General features: G+C 42.6%; 2 protein-coding genes across 2 annotated transcripts in view; one reads left to right on the forward strand and one right to left on the reverse strand.

The window, feature by feature from the left end:
- chaf1a (chromatin assembly factor 1, subunit A (p150)) overlaps positions 1-7,794 on the forward strand; it is a 28,577-nt gene extending 20,783 nt beyond the window's left edge. The window contains exons 13-16 of the mRNA XM_056277705.1: positions 3,973-4,135; positions 4,573-4,897; positions 5,807-5,894; positions 7,447-7,794. Of these exons, the coding sequence (XP_056133680.1) occupies positions 3,973-4,135; positions 4,573-4,897; positions 5,807-5,894; positions 7,447-7,577 (707 nt within the window). The 3' untranslated portion in view covers positions 7,578-7,794. The remainder of the gene's footprint in view (positions 1-3,972; positions 4,136-4,572; positions 4,898-5,806; positions 5,895-7,446) is intronic.
- Positions 7,795-8,961: 1,167 nt separating this feature from the next.
- Positions 8,962-21,601, reverse strand: ubxn6 (UBX domain protein 6). Its single transcript, XM_056277088.1, has 11 exons — positions 21,446-21,601; positions 20,314-20,465; positions 19,809-19,873; positions 18,069-18,197; positions 17,831-17,928; positions 14,651-14,726; positions 13,003-13,087; positions 12,605-12,824; positions 12,176-12,306; positions 11,866-12,014; positions 8,962-11,396 (listed from the first exon to the last, which is right to left on the reverse strand). Exons 1-11 carry the CDS (start codon positions 21,526-21,528, stop codon positions 11,271-11,273), a joined length of 1,314 nt encoding a protein of 437 aa, XP_056133063.1. The 5' UTR covers positions 21,529-21,601; the 3' UTR covers positions 8,962-11,270.
- Between the last annotated feature and the right edge of the window lie 1,080 nt (positions 21,602-22,681).

Below are 22,681 nucleotides of genomic sequence, written 5' to 3' on the forward strand. Positions count from 1 at the left end.
TTATTGACAGATACGTTTCATCACTCATCTAAGTGACCTCTTCAGTCTAAACTGACTGCAGGTATCCCCACCCTTATAAACAATACAATTGCATAATGACCGAAACCAATGATCAGTTTCATACGGGCGGGACCGTTAACTAGGGTTTCAATGGCCATTTGTACTGTTCACAGAGGATTTGGGAATATTTGCAACCAATGTGCCGCAGTTTTAGATCAATTGCATACACACACAAAAAAAAGTTATGATAACGGCTACCTAAAACAACCATGGCCGGGGAAAATGACCGCACGTAATTTGCGCATGATCGTGCGCGTCATGTCACTATTTACGAGGTGTGTTTGTCGCATCATTTCCTTTGCGAACTTCATTGCTCTGCCCTAGGAAGAAAAAAAATGGCGTTCTCCAGTGCAGAGTAATAGTCTAAACTTGATGTTTGATTATTGCCAACATGTCTGGTTACAGACGCCATTTCAGACGCACCATGACTACCACCGAGGCTTTGCAGTATTTACAGGCGTTGGACAGCGGCCATTTTAAATAGTTGAAAAATGGTATTAAAGTTGTTAAAATGTTAATTTTGGTGTTAATCGTTTCTTAACAGACATACTAACATGTAATGCCTCAATATCTGTTGGGTATTTATCTTGACAGAATATAGTTAAAAACCCACGGTCATTCTAGTAGTTTTTAAGTTAAGTCGTTGTTTGGGACTGTTTCAATATTTTCAGTTCTTTTCTTCTTTTTTTTTTACATTCCACGTTTTATAGGCCTTGTTACGTTTGTTAGATTAGCAATATGTGTTTTCCGTTTTGTTTTTCAGGTAATATTTTCACTTTTTCGATTATTCAAGTTCGACCATGTTCGACCATAATTATTCAATTACTCGAGTTCGACCATGTCTCTCTGAAGTTTAAATTGTTTAGAAATAGTATTATAGTTGTTAAAAATGTTAATTTTGGTGTCAGTCGTTTCCTAACAGACATACTAGCATATGCAATGCATTAATATCTCGACTGGGCATTTATCTTGACAGAATATAGAGTTTAAAAACCGGTGGTCATTTGACTGCCCGTGGTTGTTTTAGGTAGGCGTGAAATCCTGGCCGTTCTAGTGTTAAAGAAAGCATATGACACAGTGAAGAGGTGTGGTATTGTATGAGGAAGTCGGGAGTGGCAGAGAAGTACTATGTAAGGGTGGTGCAAGATATGTATGAGGGCAGTGTGACGGTGGTGAGGTTTGTAGTTGGAATGACGGATGGGTTCAAGGTGGAGGTGGGATTACACCAAGGATCAGCTCTGAGCCCTTGTTTGCAATGGTGATGGACAGGTTGACGGATGAGATCAGGCAGGAGTCTCCGTGGACTGTTTTATTCGTGGATGACATTGATCTATAGCAAGAGTAGGGTGCAGGTTGAGGAGAACCTGGAGAGGTGGAAGTATGCACTGGAGAGAAGAGGGATGAAAGTGAGTAGAGCAAGACAATGCATATGCGAGGACAGCGGAATGGTGAGGATGCAAGGAGTAGAGGTGACGAAGGATGAGTTTAAATACTTGGGGTCAACTGTACAAAGTAAGGGGAAGTGCAGAAGAGAGGTGAAGAAGAGAGTGCAGGCAGGGTGGAGTGGGTGGAGAAGAGTGTCAGGGGTGATTTGTGACAGAAAGATACCAGCATGAGTTAAAGGAAAGGTTAACAAGGTGGTAGTGAGACCAGCTGTTGTATGGTTTGGAGATGGCACCGACGACGAGACAGGAGGCAGAGTTGGAAGATGCTAAGATTTTCGTCGGGTGTCTACACCCATCTACAGGCCAGTGGCCACTCTTTCAAGGATGAGGATGTGCACATCCTTGATAGGGAGGAACGCTGGTTTGAATGGGGTGTCAAAGAGGCCATCTATGTGAAGAGGGAATGACCATCCCTGAACCGGGGGAGCTAAGAGTACATCTGTTGCCATCTTACTAGGAATGGGAAGATTAACTGAATTGTGTCGATACACAGACATGCGCGGGCATGATGCGAGTGCATCGGTAGAACAGCTGTGATCCGGATACAATTTGGGATGAAATCCAGATGCATCGGTTCATACGTCTTTGCATCTGTAAAAACCAATCTATTTAATTATTAGCGGTTTTACGCCTTCCTCCTATGTTACATTACGTTACGTTTCGTTATGTTACGTTAGCGCACGGATGCCGTAGGCATGTCACAACAAACATGGCGGAGGCAGAGCAAATACACACCAGCTACCAACTACAAATCAAAAGTTTGGCAACACTACAGATTTTACAAGAAGGGCAACTTGAAAAGGCAAATGCAATTTGCAAAATGCCGTGCTGCTGTAAAGTACACAAGCAGTAAAACTAACCTTGTTACTCACTTGAAGCGGAGGCATGGTGTGAATGAGATGCCTGCCCTTGCCCCAGCCTCGGGCTCGGATTCATCACAGGCTACTAGCCCCAAGAGTGGTGAGCAAAGTATTGCAACTTTCTTTATGGTCTCGCTGGCTAACAACTCCACTCATTCAAAGACAATAACTGATGCCGTAGCCTTCTCTGCTTGTAAAGATATCCAATCTTACAGTGTTACAGAGAACGAGGGCTTCATATACCTCCTCCATGTCTTGGAGCTAGGTACAAAATGCCAAATAGGAAACTATTCACAGAGAGACAAATACCTGCTCTGTATGACAAAGTGAGACGAGATAGCTGAGTCATTGAGCAATGCACAAAGGGTTGCAATAACAGTTGACAGCTGGACATCTTGCACCACTGACTCTTTTATGTTATGGTCACAGTACACTTCATCGATGGCAAGTGGGTTTTGCAAAACCATGTTCTACAGATCACAGTGTTCAACGGGGCTCATATGGGAAATAATCTAGCAGTTTTACTGCAGGATGTTTGCCATGAGTGGAACATCGAAGACAAAAACCCAGCATTTGTCACAGATAGCACAAAAAATATGATGCTGGCTGGAGCTAGTGCAGAGATGGACCCGCATTTGTGATGCATGATACACACACTAAATCTGTTTTGATTATGACAGCAAGACTGGTGTTTGTTTACAGCAGCATGTGACTGCCAATAATAGTTTACATTTTTTACATTTTAAGCAGCAGTTATGAAAGACCTCTGTGAAAGGTAATTTTATTTTTTATTGTTCATAATATAGAAACTGTTTTCTGCTGCACACTGCTGAGTTAGCCTACCTGTTGCCGAAAGAATGTTAAGCACATCTGTCTGCTGCCTGGCAGTAGTTATTTCATATTGCACTATGCTTCATTGTTGTTAATCTTGAGCAGCCTATTATGTGAGCCAGGTGTTATGAAAGTGTACTGTAACTGTCTTGTAAACTTGAGACAGACAGAGAACACTCATACAGGACTTGTTAAAAGGCCTGTTTGTGAAAGGTCTTAATATTATTTGGTTAATAAATAATCAAACTCATTGAATTGCATAGCATCATTCCTTTGCATCGAGTCGAATCACATCATATCGCATTGTGTTAATTCAAATTGTCTTGACTTGAATTGCACTGCATTGGAGTTGGGGGTGAATTGTATCGCATCGGTAGTTGCTGCATATTTAATGTATTGGATCGTTGCCTATGTGTCGAGATACGTATCGGCCTCAGAGCAGAGATGCACAACCATACATCTTGCAATGCTGTGATTCCCAAATCCTCTGTGACTAGTACAAATGGCCATTGAAACTCTAGTTAATGATCACGCCCATATTTGCATATGAAACTAATCGTTGGTTTCGGTCGTTATGCAACTCTATTGTTTTTAACGGTGGGGATACCTGCAGTCAGTTTAGACTGAAGAGGTCACTTAGATGAGTGATAAAACGTATCTGTCAATAAATGTTGTATCCAGATGAACTGATTCAACTTTCTTTGATTTTCTTACCTGGCTTATTGAGCATGCATAAAGACACCAAACTACAGTGTTTCTTATCTTGTCTCCCTTAGTGCTCAGTAAGCTGTTGCCTCTGCTGCATGGTAATGTCAACAGCAGTAAGGTGATCATCACAGAGTTCCTGGAGTTCTGTCGCCAGCAAACCCCCTGTCCCTCATCAGTGTCCTCTCCCAGTTTAACCAGCCCTGTCAACTCAGCAGATAATATTCCTACCAGGTGAAACTACAGCATTTGTTCCTATTGTTTGTATGTATGTTAGGGCAGCAGTAGCGGAAGATTAGGTCATCTGGTAACTGGAGGGTTGATGGTTTGATCCTCGGCTTCTCCTGGCAAAAAATGTTGAGGTTTACCTGAGCAAGACACCTAATCCGTAACTGCTCCCGGTGAGCTGCTTGTTATCTTGGATGGTTGACATTGCCATCAGTGTATGGCATTGATTTTTAAAGCGTTCTGGCTGACTGTTGCAGCTGGAAAAGCGCTATATAAAATGTAGTCTATTTACCATTTGTTTTTGTTGGGGGTTTGACTGTTTGCAGACTGCTCAAAGCTACACTTTGCACAAATTTTTTGTTTTAAGTGTTACAGATACTGTTGGGCAGTTTAGCAAAATGACCTTAAGTAAAATGTCCTCCTAACCCCACTCTCCTCATCAGAATATGTTTGAAGCGTCTCATCAAGAGCAATGCTGTCTATGAGAAGCGCCAGGCCTACAGGCGCTGCTGCTGGTATGTACACACAGACGTCCTGTCACGTTTTAGCCAGGAAGCCCTCCCAGTACCCTGCCAGTGGGCCTACCTCACCACAGGAGCCAGAGAAGAGCCCAAGGAAGATCCCCAAGCAGCCACAGGCTCCCAGGGAAACTCCCCCACCACGCCACAGACTTCCTCCACCACCAACCTTTCGTCATCCAACAAAAGAAAGAGCACAGGCAGTATGTCAATCACCAGGTTCATGAAGAAATGTGCTGATCCAGAGCAGGTAGGAAGATAAACCATATCTACTTTTGAAGACATTTTGATCATTGCTTTACTAGTTTGAGATAACAAAACAATTAAGATGGGGAGTGTTAAAATAATAACAGTAATGGTAATAGTGATGATGATATTAATAGTTGTGGCAAGTCTCAGCCACATCCAGGGCTCTCCAGCACAGAGATAAACATGAACGCAGATGGTAGATGAGGACACAACAGCTCATTTATTCAAATTAAAAAAGCTAATATAAAAACACCATAGTTAAAAGTTTTTTGGGGAGAGAGAGCGTTGCAGGTCTGTGTTCCCATGGTCTTGCGCCCCTTCAATAGCGCGCACTTGTGCGTGTCTTAGTGCAGGTGTATTCAAACCTATCTAGCCAGTTTGGCTAAATCGGGACAAATGCAACTGCGCTGCAATAGTTTTTTAAAAACAAATTTTTTATCCCTGTTGGGTCCTTTGTTTTTGGCTTGCTCCCTCATCATAGGGAGGTCAGACCATAGGGTCAACTAGAGAGCAATGCTTCTGTAACTGACAGAGTGTACATGCTCAGGCACACCTAAGGAGGGCAGATGCTCTCCATAAGAACATCTACTTGTACCCACCAAACTACCAACTAAAATGGCAGATTTTTTTTATTTTTTATTAATAGATGTAACTATAAGACATTTATTTGTCTACTTGGCTCAGTTTGCCAGCTATTCACACATGGGGGGGGGGGTTGCTTCAACCAGCATAATGATTTTTTTTTTCTTTATTCCATTGTTTTGGTACCTTTTTAGCAAATTGTATGTTCACTTGTTTTGTCAGGATTATCTATACTGGACTGTAGTGTCTTGACATGCTTGTTTAATAGTCCTGTCAAATTGTTTATGTGGCTGTGTGTCAGATGATCATGTTTCCCTTTCTTTCCCAGGAGCCAATGGAGATGGATGGGTTTCAGGCTGACACTGAGGAGGATGATGAGGAGGACGATGACTGTGTCATTATGTCTACACAGAGTGGTGAGTTAGGAGCATAAGAAAAACAAAGGTTATTCCTGTCCAGTTGCTGAATGTTTGGAATTGGACTACTATTAAAGGATATATTCACTTTTTGAACTGACTATAATTGTCAAGTATAATTTAGAATTGTACAAAATTCACTGTTCACTTCAATGTTTAAATACTTATCACTTTGTTTAATCTTCTCACTTGTGGGGGGAGGGGTCAACACAGTCCAATGGGACAATCGTTTAAACCCTTAATAAACATGATATATCTATTTGTCACACTCAGAAATCTTACAGTCAGATTGGAATATTGGAAAGACAGATGGGTTGAAGGTGGAGGTGGGATTACATCAAGGATCGGCTCTGAGCCCTTTCTTGTTTGTGGTGGTGATGGGACAGGTTGATTGACAAGATCAGGCAGGAGTCTCCGTGGACTATGATGTTTGCAGATGACATTGTGATCTGTAGCGAGAGTAGGTTGCAGGTGGAGGAGAGCCTGGAGAGGTGGAGGTATGCACTGGAGAGAAGAGGAATGAAAGTCAGTAGGAGCAAGATGGAATACCTATGTGTGAATGAGAGGGAGGACAATGGAGTGGTGAGGGTGCAAGGAGTAGAGGTGACGAAGGCGTATGAGTTTAAATACTTGGGGTCAACTGTACAAAGTAACGGGAAGTGCAGAAGAGAGGTGAAGAAGAGAATGCAGACAGGGTGGAGTCGGAGAAGAACGTCAGGAGTGATTTGCGACTGAAGGTTACTAGCAAGAGTTAAATGGAAGGTTTACAAGATGGTTGTAAGACCAGCTATGCTACATGGTTTGGAGACAGTGGCACTGACAAAAAGACAGGAGCTGGAGGTGGCAGAGTTGGAAGATGCTAAGATTTTCATTGGGAGTGACGAAGCAGGACAGGATTAGGAACGAGTATATTAGAGGGACAGCTCAGGTTGGAGGGTTTGGAGACAAAGCAAGGGAGACAAGATTGAGATAGTTTGGACATGTGTGGAGGAGAGATGCTGGGTATATTTGGGAGAAGGATGCTGACTATGGAGCTGCCAAGGAAGAGGAAAAGAGGAAGGCCAAAGAGGAGGTTTATGGATGTGGTGACGAAGGACATGCAGATGGCTGGTGTGACAGGAAGATGCAGAGGACAGGAAGAGATGGAAACGGATGATCCGCTGTGGCGACCCCTAATGGGAACAGCCGAAAGTAGTAGTAGAAATCTCAGTCAGACATAAGTTAATATGTTCCACTGGAAAAAGTAATTGCAGACTTATCACAGCTGCAGTACATGGTTATAGGTAACGCTACAGGACAGCCAGGATGCCATATGTCCCGCCCTCAAGGACAGAAGTTTACAGTTAGTTGGGATGTACTGCGGTTTGAAGTAAAAGTATATAGGTCATAAAGTGCCAAGTTGGCAGAAATGACATGAAGCCAAAAAAAGTCAACCTAAGAGTGCAAATTTGTTTCTTACAGAGGGACAGGGAAATCCATTGTCTATGAATGGAAGCGGGTTTTTTACTGTTGAATAAAATGTAAATTAAAAACTAAATTTTTACCACCATAGCCCCATCCACAGAAATCATTTGTATCAACCCCACCACCATAGAGGAACAGGATTCAGACCAGATGGAAGTCACTCCCTCAGACATGGCTGCTCTCCACGTGCCTTGCCCTGCTACACTTGCCACTGTCTAAGGAAAGGACAAGCCTTCTTCCCCTCCTTATCCCTCACTGGAACCCTGCACCATCACTTGCCACTGCCAAAGGGCTCCTCTCTTCCCCATACTTTCCCCTCCTGGCCCTGAGTTCAAGTGTGTCCAAGACAGGATCCGGTTTTTAGATGAAGCAGTGCACTCTGGTTGAGATGGCCCACCGCTGGCCACATGGCATCAATACCGTATTATGCCTTACATCTCCCAACCCACTCCTAAAGTGACAGGCGATATCTTGCCAACAAAATGTCATTGAGAGTGAAGTCAGAGTGTTTGATTTTACAGTCTTCGACCAAATGTATTTAACTGTCCTTGGTTGATTTTATATTGGCATTTTCAGTCAGGATTTTTCACTGTGGGTATCATTAACCAGGGTGGAGATTAGTGTCTCTGCCACTGTCTTTGGAAACAGCAGATTGGGTTAACCAGACTGTAAAAACAGCATATGTCCAATGAATGTATGGACCAGCATTCGCTTTTTGAATAAGCTTAAAGAATTGCCAACAATTGTTTGTAAAAGTTATTGACATCTTACAAAGGTGAGGGATGTTTACAACTGACCAGCAGTTGAAGCAGAGAAACTGAAGGCTGAGTCCATGTATTCATTTTTCACTGACTTCAGTGGGCATTTACTTTTCAAAACTTAATGCTGAGAAGCCACCAGAGTGTTTGCTGTATGTTAAGATCTGTACTTGTACAGTAAAGCCCTTTGTTTATATAAATATGTAATGTTTTTCAAGAATACTTGAACAGGTTAAATCATTAAAATGAGTAAATGTACTGCACTTTCATATTTTCATTTTTCCCTTTTCTATTTGGTTGCCTTTGTCATTCACTAATATTATCAAGAATCAGTTTTGGTAGAGGGATTGTTAGAGAACAAGGCCGGTGCTGTAGTGCTCTAAAGTACTTATTCAACTCCTCCACATCTCCATTTTGTGTGTTCTTTGGTCTTGGTTAGAGGTGGAGTTGTCAGACTGCCGTCCAGGATCAAAGTATTGCTGTTAGTTTAATTATTACGTGAGTTTAATTTTTACATGGCAAAGACATGAATGCTCCACACCCATAAACTGTCATGATTTGCAGGTGTTATCAAGGTCTCAGTTTGTCTTTGAATAAAGCATTATTTTAAAAAAAAAGTGTACTAGCATTAAAAGGTTTTTTAGTATATGGAACTTTCTATGAATTATGTTGCAGTGGCTTTACTCCATCCATCCATCCATTATCCAAACCGCTTATCCTGCTCTCAGGGTCACGGGGATGCTGGAGCCTATCCCAGCCGGGCTTTGTAAATGTGAAGGCAAAAAAACAAAAATCAGCATGTTCCTTTACAGTTCATATGAGGCATAAAACTGACAAACCTTTTTTTAATTTTTTTAATATGCAATAGAATCTTTAATTACAGGCAGGTCAAAAAGCATTACAACACAATTGAGACTTCAACATATGGCGATCCACAGTTCTTCACTACTCATTCTGAAGAACATGTTGCCAATAAACCATCTTACAGTAATCCTACAGGCAACCGCTAGGCAAGCTAAAGAACATCGATGAATGCAGAGTAGTTGGTGTCATGGCTGAGGAGTCACGTTGCTGATGGTTGCAGCCGGCTTGGCCAGGCTTAGTATCCCCTCAAGTTGTACCATAGACTGTATGACAGACATTTAACTTCCATTGTTACTTTCCAAACATAATGGGTGCGATTTTGCTTGACTCCGGGGACATTAGGGCCATTGGGTTTAGTGCATCAAACACTTGGGATGCATGTTAATTGCACTGAGGTAGGTTGTTGTCACACTTGCCGCCAACAAACGAGATGAACAGAATCTTAGCTCTTAGTCCCACCTCTAACATTTGATTAATGCTTTGCCCTCTCCACTGAGAAGTGCTAATACACCTGGCATGTATTCACTAACGTTTGATTTCTGAATGACACGGTGACACACCTACCCTATGTAGTTTGAAAAGAAATGCAACTTTGCGAACCACTACTCTTCAGAGGAAAAGGTTTAAGGATGCTGACAAAACGCTTAAAATTGTGTCCCAATTTTGACCGGTTTATTCCACTGATTTAATTGGATCCAATAAGCTTGTCTGGTTCATTAATTCACCCTCATAGTGAAATATAAACTTTTGATTTCACAAAGTAGCGTGTTTGGTACTTACAACTACGAGACATGAAGCATAACTAAGACTCAAAAAAAAGTTACCATGCTGCCGGTTCTGCCAAAAAACATTAAGAAATGAGTTATTTGCATGTCTGCTTGCACACAAAAGCTAAAGAGGTTACATAAAGCTTCTGCAGAAAGCCTCCATAGTTAAATAATGTTTTTTTTTAATAGTATGGTCAATGTAATACTGTAGATCGTCAAACTTTCTGCTACTGCTTCTATTTCCCATTCCATTCGAGGGCTCCAAACCTCTCGTGTTGAATATATTTTAGATGTTCGCTCCTCGAAAATACTTCTTAAAACTGGAAAAATACAATAAAAACATTTCATTTTTAAATAAAATAGCTTCATTGTTACCTTGTCTGGACTTGCCTAAAATATATACAATGGAAAAACTTACACCCAGCACAATTGCTCTAGTCATTAATTTGCAATTGAATATTCCCAATTCTCAATAATTCTTTTAATTAAGTTGTGTTGAAATGGTCCCACCTTAATGCCAAACAGCAGGCAACAATTGTTTGACAGACTGATGGGTAGTTATTATTCTTTTGTTTTTGTTCATATCAACGACTGACATGCAGATTGTAATCATGCAAACTCAGAAACTGCAGAGGTTTTGCACAATCCCAGAGGGTACAAGTCCACTGCCAAGCAGAGGATTTCCTGGCAGATAGGAGCTCTTGTTTACAGTCAAGACTTTCATCACGCCAAATCAGAACAGACATGATGAGATGCTGGCTTTTCCCCCAGGGAATGCCCATTCAAACCTCAAACCCCTCAGTATATTCAAACTATAGGCACGATCTTCAAAATACGAGACTAGGTGCCTAAATTGAACTTAAAAGTCCCAACAAAGTTTGCTCTGCCAAGATGACACGACAAGTCAATCTGCTTACCTTATTTGCCTCCAACACTCAATAATCCTACTTCTCACTAACTGTAAATCAATAAGTGCATGACACTTTTTTAACCCGACAGTTGTGTGAGCAAGATGTATTATTTAGCTGCAAAAATGGCAAAAGCAATGACAGTTAAAAAAAAAAAATCTTCACTACAAATGACTGACTGATCACCTGCAGGCTAGGGAAGATTGGAGTGCCTCTATCCAGTCAGTTTATTATACAGCAAGTACATTTTGGATGCAGTTATAAAAACAAAAACGTAGTGTTTAATTAATCAACCTTTGCAAAAAGTGCTTCCTTTGACTAGTGTGCATTTCCACTGTGGAGACAGAGGATAAGTTAAAATGAGATTACCACTGAGGCAAATTTGTAATTTGTGATATACAAATAAAATCGACTTAACCTGACTTGGAAAGGAGTAGGGGCTGTGCTGGTGAACTTGCCCCTGTCTGTTTTGAAATATCACAGCTAACGACTCCAAGAAACGTCTTTTTTGGGGGGGGGGGGGGATGAGATCCCTCACCCGTGGCAAAGGGCACCTCGACCCCGACGGTGCTAGCAGGAGGGTAGCAGAGGGACACCTGGGGAAAGTGGTTCTACTCAGCTAAGGGTCCGAATGGTCTCCAGCAGCTCTGGCTTAAGGAGGGTAGGGCTTTTGCCACCAGCGGCTGCAATGTCTGCCTGCACTGCCGCATCCCAGGAAAATGTGAGCAGAGCTGCAGGGACCTAAAGAGAGAAACAGAACTTAGAACTCCATACTTGAGTATCTGAATCCCATTTACTGTTGTAAGATAAGCTGTCTGGCATTGCCTTACTACTTTGTTTACAACTATTAGGGGCATTAATCACCAAATTACAACAGCCAACTATATGCTGTGGATATTCACACATCCCACAGAAGCCAATTCCAAAAACCTGAATACTATTAAGATAAATAAAGAAATTACACTTGTATTGACTTTTCAGTTACAAATTACAAATACAAACAAAAAATAGTCTAAAGCAAAAGGTACAAAGGAATAGAATTAGCAAATAAATCAGGAATGAGCAAATACCAACCTCAATAACAAATGTCTGCCAAAATAAAAGGTTCTAAAGAATTAATTTGAAAAATTGCACGTTGTGTCATATTTTGTTGTGGGGGGGGCGATCCCTGTATTAATCCAATTTCATTAGTGGACTGGCTTCAACTCACCAAGTTACATTCTGCAAGCGCTACTTCTTCTGAGTCTTGAAGTTTTTGTCCGCCAGGAGCAATGAGCTCAAAGGGCTGCCACCCATCCTCCAGGGATTCCCGTACAAACTGGAACAGCACAGGTAGCCGGTCCCATGCATAAAAAGTTCCTGGGGGTCACAGACAAGAGTTCATTCATTGAGTTCCATTTCCACCCAGGTTTTCATCAAAAGCCATGTTGTCCCATGCAATGGATTAGATGAATCAGACACCAAGAGAGATTTTACTTTGTTTATGGTCTGACTGGGTTAAAAAACAAGTCAACTCTGACCTTGCAGCAGGTTTTCATCAGGCAGCCGGATTCTTAGTAAAGTGTAGTTGTATTTCCTCCTCTCTCTCTGCTCTTCCTTCTCCCTCATGGCCTTAGTACGCAGCATGGCGTTTTTCTCCACTATCTCACTCCTACCAAATTCACACACAAGACATGCCAATTACTCTGGTGCCAGGTTTTCTAAAACTTTATTTCCTGTAAAAGCAGAAAAAACACTAACAGGCTTTGCCAAGATTAGACCTCACTCTCAAAGCTGTTCCACACAATTCAGAGACCTAAATGATGGGCTGTCTCACAATGCCAATTTCAACTGGCATCGCGTTTACGTGGTGCAAGCTATATTACAGTTTTTTTCCTCTTCAAATGTGTCTGCTTTATGGTGGTCACTACAATTCAAGTTAAAACATCAATTTATGACAAGTCTGCAACCTTTGCTGCTGCTGCTTCTTGAGTTCCTCTGCAGTCAGGTTGTAGAACTCAGGCGGAAGCTCAAAGCGTATGGCGTTGGGAGAGGGTCTGAAGGCCTGGGGCTGTCTGTCCAGCTGAGCTCTGACAGGCTCTCCTCTCTGGAGACGATCCCTCCGCTCCTTCATCAGCTCCAAGGCGTCTTCATTCTGCTCGGGCAACAACAGGAACTCCTCTTCCGTCTCTGATTCCCAGCAAAGACACATGGAGTGAGCAGGAGTTATCATGTACCCAAGATACAACAAGGTTCCTACGTAAAATCTTAAATTAGATTTCTACATAAATCAGTCTACTTCTAATGTGGACAGAGAAATCAACCCGAGCAAGCATGACTGTTGTCACACACATCTTGGTGAATTTACCTTGTCCCTCAACAGGAAACACGATGCTCACAAATCCCAAGGCCTGCAAGAACTCTCTGCTCCCCTCCACACATCGCATTTTCTCCTGAGGGAGGAGGAAGAAAAGGGAATCACCCCACTGAGCAATAGACCCCATTTCAATGTGGCAGCTACATGTTAGCGTTCACCTACCCCAGTCTATATATGGTTGAATGCAGTCAACTTTAGACCAAACTGTTTAATTAACTATTACATAATTATATGTCTGCGTGGGTTTCCTCTGGGTGCACCAGTTTCCTCCCACAGTCCAAAGACATGTAGGTCAGGTGAATCAGCCATACTAAATTGTCCCTGGGTGTGAATGTGTTGGCCCTGTGATGGACTGGCAGTCTGTCCAGGGTGTCTTTCCGCCTGCCGCCCAATGACTGCTGGGATAGGCTCCAACATCCCGTGACCCTAAGTAGGATAAACGGCTTGGATAATGGATGGATGGATAATTATGTCACCCAAACAACTTCAACTGTCTAAGATGCACAACGCAAGTCCATATATTGTGCAAGAACACTTTTAATTGCTTTTGTTTTAGTAGTGGCTATTGAGGTTGAGTCACACACCTCTACAAAACTTTCACTTTTCAAGCTGCTGTTGAAAGTTCCAACAGTGTAAGCCTACTAGATGTGATGTTGAAAAGTCAAAGTTTAGTAGACATTGGGGGGGACAGCTCAGGTTCCCGGACCACATTATGACAACTTCATTGAGGCCAGACGTAGTGCTATCATCAGCCTTTTCAAAACAGGTGCTCCTTATAGAGCTGACGGTTCCCTGGGAGGACCGGATGGAGGAGGCAAATGAGCAGAAGCGGTCCAAGTACCAGGAGCTGGTGGATCAGTGCTGGAGGAGAGGCTGGAAGGCGTGTTGTGAGCCCATTTAAGTAGAGGTTTTGCTGGCCGCTCATTGTGCAAGGTCTACACTCTACTTGGCATCACTGGGGCTGCTAAAAGGAAAGCCATCAAGTCTTCCATGGAGGCTACAGAGAAGGCCTCCAGATGGCTTTGGATCAGAAGGAGTGATCTGTGGGCCAATGCTGCTGGGACAGAAGCCAGGGCCTGATCAATCCTGGCCGGGTCGCCTGAGAGAGAGTGTATGAATGTGAAAGACCCGCAACATCTGAGGACCTCAAGAAACATCACTGATGATGTGTCCCAGTGCATCCTAGGATGTATCTTCGAGTCAGTTACAGCTCAACTTAAATAGCCACTACTAAAACAAAAGCAATTACAAGTGTTCTTGTACATTATATGGACTTGCACTGAATAATAATTATATAATAGTTAATTCAACAGTTTAGTCTAAAAGTGGGCTACATTGAACCAGAATATTCTGAGCTACATGACAGCTAACGGATAGCTCAGTGGGCTAACTGAACCAGTCATGTAAAAAGGTCTTTCCATATTTCATTTCCTCATCAGGATTTCATAATATCTCTAAAAATGGCACAATGACATACAACAATTTTCTCTATTATAATAGACAGAAGATTTTCCTAAATACAACTGCATGCTAGAAAATTAATGAAGAAGATGCAATCCTTATCAAAATCCTGGAATAAATATGCACTGACATTAATCAGGCACTAAAGATTAGAAATGTAAGCTTAAAACAGCCACACCTGGAACACCTTGTTACTCAGTTTAATCTTCCTGTATTTCTCCTCTGTGGGATTCTTGCATATATTTTCGACATACCTGTGGAAATATAATGGGGAAGTGTCGCTTTTAAAATCTAAAAATAATAAAAAGGTGTTGGTTTTGAACTTTAACACTGTAAATTCCACTCCATCTTTCCATGAGTTTTGCTTCATATTTGAGCTTTAAAAGCCTGATTTAATTTTTAAGTTATTTTAAAGCAAATACAAATACAAACAATTTTTTGCTTGATAATCTGCTCTTTAGCAGTGGTCCCTGTCCTCTAGTGCACTATTCAAAGCATGAATGACTACCACAAGCCAACAACTGGGTATGCGCCATTGAAACTCATTTCACACATACTTACGATTACTCAGATACCATTAGAATAATAGTGTGATGAGGATGATGACTACTTTCATCAGCTGATGAATAATTATGGGTGTTGCAACTGTATAAGTTGCACACCATCATACAACAGCATGATAAAGATAAATATTACAACTACTTTTGGCTGCGCCCGTTAGGGGTCGCCACAGCGGATCATTCGTTTCCATCGCTTCCTGTCCTCTGCATCTTCCTCTTGTCACACCAGCCACCTGCATCTCCTCCCTCACCACATCCATAAACCTCCTCTTTGGTCTTCCTCTTCCCTGGCAGCTCCATCGTCAGCATTCTTCCCTCAACATACCCAGCATCTCCTCCGCACATGTCCAAATCATCTCAATCTTGCCTCTCTTGCTTTGTCTCCAACCGTCCAACCTGAGCGGTCCCTTTAAAATATTTGTTCCTAATCCTGTCCTTCGTCACTCCCAATGAAAATCTTAGCATCTTCCACTCTGCCACCTCCAGCTCTGCCTCCTGTCTTTTCATCAGTGCCACTGTCTCCAAACCATATAACATAGCTGGTCTCACTACCATCTTGTAAACCTTCCCTTTAACTCTTGCTGGTACCCTTCTGTCACAAATAACTCCTGACACTCTTCTCCACCCACTCCACCCTGCATGCACTCTCTTCTTCACCTCTCTTCCACACTCCCCGTTACGCTGAACAGTTGACCCCTAGTATTTAAACTCATCTACCTTCATCACCTCTACTTCTTGCATCCTCACCATTCCACTGTCCTCCCTCTCGTTCACACATATGCATTCTGTCTTGCTCCTACTCACTTTCATTCCTCTTTTCTCCAGTGCATACCTCCAGGCTCTCCTCAACCTGCACCCTATTCTCACGACAGCTCACAGCGTCTTCAGCGAACATCATCGTCCACGGAGACTCCTGCCTGATCTTGTCCGTCAACCTGTCCATCACCATTGCAAACAAGAAAGGGCTCAGAGTTGATCCTTGATGTAATCCCACCTCCACCTTGAACCCATCCATCATTCCAACTGCACACCTCACTACTATCACACTGCCCTCATACATATCCTGCACCACTCCTACATACTTCTCTGCAACTCCCGACTTCATCATACAATACCACACCTCTCTCCGCACCCTGCCATATGCTTTCTCTAAATCCACAAAGACACAATGTAACTCTTTCTGGCCTTCTCTATACTTCTCAATCAACATTCTCAAAGCAAACACCGCATCTGTAGTGCTCTTTCGTGGCATGAAACCATACTGCTGCTCGCTAATCATCACCTCTCCTATTAATCTAGCTTCTATTACTCTTTCTCATATCTTCATGCTGTGGCTGATCAACTTTATACCTCTGTAGTTACTACAGCTCTGCATATCACCCTTATTCTTGAAAATCGGTACCAGTATGCTTCCTCTCTCCACTCTTCAAGCATCCTCTCACTTTCCAAGATTGTGTTGAACAACCTAGTTAAAAACCCCACTGCCATCTCTCCTAAACACCTCCATACCTCCACAGGTATGTCATCTGGACCAAACGCCTTTCCACTCTTCATCCTCTTCATAGCTGCCCCCACTTCCTCCTTGCTATTCCACCGCACTTCCTGATTCACTATCCCCACATCATCCAACCTTCCCCTCTCTCTGATTTTCTTCATTCATCAGCCCCTCAAAGTACTCTTTCCACCTTCTCAACACACTCTCCTCACTTGTCAGCACATTTCCATCTCTATCCTTCATCACCCTAACCTGCTGCAGATCCTTCCCAGCTTGGTTCCTCTGTCTAGCCAATCGGTACAAGTTCTTTTCTCCTTCCTTAGTGTCTAACCTCTTGTACAACTCACCATACACTTTTTCCTTTGCCTTCACCACCTCGCTCTTCGCTTTACATCACATGATGATAAAGATAATACGGGATAAAATAGAAAACTGCAGCAGCACTAATCTTTTCATCACACACCCATCACGCCTGGGAAGAAAACACAATGTCAGGTGGCAATAGGAATAGGACTAAGGACAACTGCAAAGCCAGACTTGGCTCAAAAAAAGTCACGTGTGCTGTGTCAATGCATGAGGAGAGATATGTGTATTAAAGTGGATTCCAAGAATTTCACACTACATTCGTAATGACTGACGAAAAAAAACTTGTATTTTAGCGCTTATGTTTTGGAGATTAAACTTTATTACCATTTATCATTTAGATACTCATTAGGCTTCATACGTGTGGCATGTGCAGTCAGATATTGTTGTGGCTGGTGATATGAGATATGGCAACACAGTGTTGCTTGGCTGTGCAAGTTTCACTTGTCTGACTTTTCTAATGTTAAAGACACCACTACGTGTGTCTGGGTTATAATCCCTATTCACCATTTGCAGAATGATGACTGACACAATTATCACTTCTTAGCAACATCAACACTTGGGCTGACATACTGACATTGGGCTCTAACAACCTAAAATGAGCAAAAGAGTAGCTTTTAGCTAACATACTATAATTCTAGACTAGATTAGTTCTTAGAGATAGCTAAAGCTGAAGAAAATTGTAAAAAGGAGTTGCTGGGAAAATACACAAAAGTATTTACAAAACTAGCTACCCTAAGTGATCAACTGCTTCTTATGGTAATTGGCAGGGGTCGGTAGTGAGCAGAGTTCATTTTAATAGTTTGTTGGACATAACAGTAATTAAAGAAGATGGGATTTACAGAAATTTTGCAAACAGTTAATTTCAATGGCAGGTTTAGGATTAGGTAAACTTTCAAGGATCATCATCATACTCTTCCTCCTTCCCCTTCAGTCTTACTTGCTTATGATGTCCACAGCAGCTTTGACCTTCTCTCGGTCCTTATTGAAGGTGTGCATCATCATAACAGAGGCCTCCACTGCATCCTCCTCAAACCGCTGACAGGAACATCAACACATTTTATTTCATATCATGATTAAAATGGCATGGCACATTACTGAATGGTTATAACTTGCAGACAAAATCTAATTTCAGCTAAAATTAGATAATGCAACAATATCTTTGCCATCTTTCCTACCATGAAAATTGCCTCTTTGATGTGTGCTTCCCTCTCACTCTTTGTTAATGTAGCTCCAGTTAGTGGACAGGTGAAATAAACACCTGACACTGAGAGACAGGTTGGGTCCTTCACTGGTACTTGGAATCCCTAGGGAAAGGAAAAAAAAAGAAGAAAAAAAGGTTGACCAATATTGTTAGTCTGAACACTTTCTTTGCTGCACAGTCTATGTAGTGTAATATATCAGTCAGGAGCTGGGACACTCAATGGTCTATTTCCAGAGCAACCACAATGATAAAGCAGTTTAACCTTTCTATGATGTCATTTACTAGTAAGCACATAATTTTTGAAACAATGGGTGTTTTATCCCTAAAACCCCTCTAACCCACCACCCAACTGCTATAACTGTAAACAGCAACCTAGTATTCTATACTATAACTCAAGCAAACAAGTACTTTCCTAGCCAATTTCAGATATAAAAATGTAATGCACTTTACACAAAAGCAACCTTAAGGAGAATGTGGAGGAAAGCATCTGGCAATAAATACCTTCAGAGTGCAAATGCATGTGTGCATATTGGGTGGGTGAATTCAAACCCACCGTAAGGTTTGGGTCAAGTTGAGGGCCAGCTGAATATGAACCCTGCATATCTAAAATTTGAAAATGGCACTTTTTGTCCAGATTATCGTTAACAACTCAATGTTCACATGGATTGTCTGCTAAATGCAAATGGAATTTTTCATAGCAAGGCGGAACGGTTCTGACATAGAAGAAAACCATTCCAATGGCATTTCTATTATCTTACGGATTAGCATGGAATGGTTCCAAACCATGCTCATTTCTGAATTTTTGGCACCCTTTTTTTTTTACATTTATTTCTGATTTTTCCCTTTTTTCCTCCCAATTTAGTGACCAATCGATCCCTATTTTAGTTCAAACACCACCCTCGTACTGTGTGCGTTCGCCAACTGCATCTCTCCGGCCAGCAGTCTCAAAGGAGACGCCTCGCCACTTTCGTGACAAGGCGACTCCAGGCCGAACCACTGCTTTTTCCGACACACACAGAGACGCATTCATGAGATGAACACAAGCTGACTCTGCCCCCCTCCCGAAGACAGCGGTGCCAATTATTGCTGCTTCATCGAGTCCGGCCATAGTCGGATCTGACGAGACTGGGGCGCGAACCCCGGTCCCCAGTGGGCAACTGCATCGATGCAAAGCCGATGCTTAGACCGCTACACCACCGCGGACCTGGCACCCTTTGATAACTGTATTCAACATGGCCAAATTGTGCCAATGGGAGGGCTTAATCAAGTCGGTATTCAATGATTTGTTTCAGTCACATTCACGTCACATCCAATGATGCTACATCTGATTTGTGCTGACAGCCTATGGCGTCATCATTAAATTCTGCACTGATCCTACAGCACATGTGAAATCGCAGGGAGCATGCATTGGTCTTTTTCGATCAGAAAACAAAATGAAAATGTCAGAATAAGTGTTGTGGTCAGTGGAGGAGATGAGTCGAAATGTTGCACGGCATGTGAAATATGCATGTAAATAATGCACAGCATCATTTTTTGTAGTCAAAGTGGTTGTGTTTATTCTGTGGGGCTTCGTAGTCCTGACTGATTCGTCACTGACATGGCAGTGCACACAGAGACATCATTAAGGCCTCAGACTGATAATGGGGGGGAAAAAAGGGTATAAGTGGGTTGTCTGCAGTGCCTTTACCTGCTTGGATAACCTGTTGCAACTTACCTCTGCCACAGTGGCCTTTTCCTTTTCAGCCAATGCAGCAGCCTCTGCTTCAAGCTCTCTTTTCACTACAAAGGCAATATGAGAGGGAAAAAAAAAGACATTCAGAAAATCAATTTATTTTATTTTCAAGGTAACCTGGACTATCTAGTCTTAAGTGAGCAGAGAAACATTAAAAGAACAAAAATGCAAACAACACCGACATGGCTCATTGAAAACAAGAAAAGCATAAAATCTCAGCTTTTGTAGCAGAATGGTGCACAAAAGTATCTGACGTCCAGATGTGCAATTTGCCGTTAAGCATTTTGAACCTCTCTATCATGACATGGCTGTTCCTCCTTGACCACAAAACATCCTTAGCGCTACGTTTGGCAATTCAGCAAATGAAGCATGCGTGTTTAGCCAATAAACAATGCCCCCTTTGACCTGCCAAGTGAGGGGGATTTCACTTTAGAATAAATATGCCCACGAAGCATGTGATCAACAGCAGCATTACTGGACATGTTACCCTTGTTCCTGATGGCGTCCTGTGAAGTTTGGACCTTCGGGCGTTGCTTCTGTTCAATCCTGGCGAGTGCTGCAGCTCCTGCCCTCTGGACGCCTTCTGTGGGTGCATGGCGAGGCTTGTCACTGACGGCCGGACCAACTTGAGGCGTGGAGCTATAACGCGTTGCAGTTGAACAGGCGATCGAGATGTTAAGAGTAGTTCTCAGACTAACTCCAAGGTACAAAAACACAAACGCGTCAAAGCTTCTCCTCCCGTAGTTAGCGGGAGAGGGTGCCGACTCCGTATGTAAGGATATCCATCCATTCCATCCACTATCGAAACCGCTTATCCTGCTGTCAGGTTCGCGGGGATGCTGGAGCCTATCCCAGCAGTCAATGGGCGGCAGGCAGGGAGACACCCTGGACAGGCCGCCAGGCCATCACAGGGCGGAGTGACTGTAGCGTCATCTCGGTGTTATGCGAATTTAAAAGCAGAAAGTGAAGTAACATCCAATCTTTCACAGTAGCCAAGCAGGCCTCTAAATTAGTAATTTCAGTATGATCATCAGCCCTTATAGGCACATACAGCTGAGCATCATCAGCATAGCAATGGAAATGTATTCCATAACTAATGACTTTAATTGTCATAAAACCCCTTTCTCGCATTTTCTACTGTAAAATTTTTCCCATGGTGGGGTTTCCTCTTCCAAACAGATGGATAGATACTTACTGCCACGCAACGATGTTGGCGGTAACTGTTTTGGTACGGCACGGTAGCAAAACAGTGCAAAAAGAAGGATAAAGTTGCCTAAAACAAGACCAACTGTCTGGCTAACGTCAAATAGGATGACAGCGCTATTTTTCCGGCGATTACCGATTAACGGTAGAATCGCTTTGCTTTGAAGCGTTAGCTTCTTTAGGGATTACATTACAAGAGCTCTTCCCGCATCCCGGTACGTGGTATTACATAACCTAGCTGTTAACGTTAGCAAACCGCTACCTTGTAAAACATGGCACTATCTGTACTGTCCTGATTAACTACTTTCCATGCCGACAGGCAGTCAATTAACATTGCACACCAGTTAACCTTACGCTAAGGTAGCAAACGCTGCAAAGCAGTGTATGTCTGTAGCGTTGAAGAAAAGTTTATTTGCCTGGTTTCGTCCGTAAGTTTCTTCCCAGGTCCCGCGGATTTGAATTTCATGTCTTTCTTAATGTCGTCAAAAAACTTCTTCATGGCTGTGAACTTTTACAGGAATGTATCCTGCAAAATCACGAATGGGAAGGGGGGACAAACGCGACTAGCTAACGCCAGCTAGAAGGGCCAAAACATAAATACTCCAGTTGACTGTGCAGCGTGAGCCACGGCAATCTACTTCCGCCTTGTTAAATTATTACACTGCCAGCTAGTGGACACTATCAGAACTACTACTACTACTACTACTACTACTACTACTACTACTACTACTACTACTACTACTACTACTACTACTACTAGAAGAAGCAGCAAAAGAAAAAGAAAACCACTTCGTGTCGTCATTGGACAACGTACCATTAAATTTGTCTTCTGGAGCAGCGGGCAGCTGCAGAGCCCGCGGGCCAACTCCAGTTCTTCTTTCCATTGCCTTGATCAGGGGCACAGGCAGGAGTATTAACCCTAACATATACCCAGTATCTCTCTGACATACATCCCCAAACCATCTCAATCTCACCTTTCTTGCTTTGTCTCCAACCGTCCAACCTGAACTGTCCCTTTAATATACTCGTTCCTAATCCTGTCCTTCTTCATCACTTCCAACGAAAATCTCAGCATCTTCAACTCTGCCACCTCCAGCTCCCCCTCCTGTCTTTTCATCAGTGCCACCATCTCCAAATCATACAACATAGCTGGTCTCACTAACATCTTGTAAACCTTCTCTTTAACTCTTGCTGGTACCCTTCTGTCACAAATCATTCCTGACACTCTTCTCCACCCACTCCACCCTGCCCGCATTCTTTTCTTCACCTCTCTTCCGCACTCCCTGTTACTTTGGACAGTTGACCCCGAGTATTTAAACTCATCCATCTTTGCCACTGCTACTCCTTGCATCCTCACCATTCCGCCGTCCTCCCACTCTCCCACCTCCATCTTCTCCATCATAATTTTTTACCCATAACCATTTCATCATGTACGTGAGCTAAAATTTAAAACAAAAGCAGCTCCTCCAATGCCAACAAGTGCACAGAGAATTCAGAAAGCAAATCCACCGACGAAAAACAATTAACTCACATCACAAATGACCAACAAAACCATCTTCTGTAATTGTCACTATGGTTTTCTTAGATTCTCCAAAAGTGTATGTGAACAAAAAAGTGTAGGCTATGTCAACCACAAACAATTTGAAGGATGG

This window comes from Lampris incognitus, chromosome 3, assembly GCF_029633865.1.
Source record: "Lampris incognitus isolate fLamInc1 chromosome 3, fLamInc1.hap2, whole genome shotgun sequence".
NCBI classification, from domain to species: Eukaryota; Metazoa; Chordata; class Actinopteri; order Lampriformes; family Lampridae; genus Lampris; species Lampris incognitus.

Bases quoted from the DNA above. Each gene is read 5' to 3' on its own strand.
- ubxn6 (XM_056277088.1), bottom strand. From the start codon at position 21,528: ATGAAGAAGTTTTTTGACGACATTAAGAAAGACATGAAATTCAAATCC. The intron at 18,198-19,808 runs GTAAGTTGCAAC...TCCTTTCCCTAG, and splicing joins AAAAGGCCACTGTGGCAGAG to GGATTCCAAGTACCAGTGAA. The intron at 14,727-17,830 runs GTAAGACTGAAG...ATATTTCCACAG, and splicing joins GCTGTGGACATCATAAGCAA to GTATGTCGAAAATATATGCA.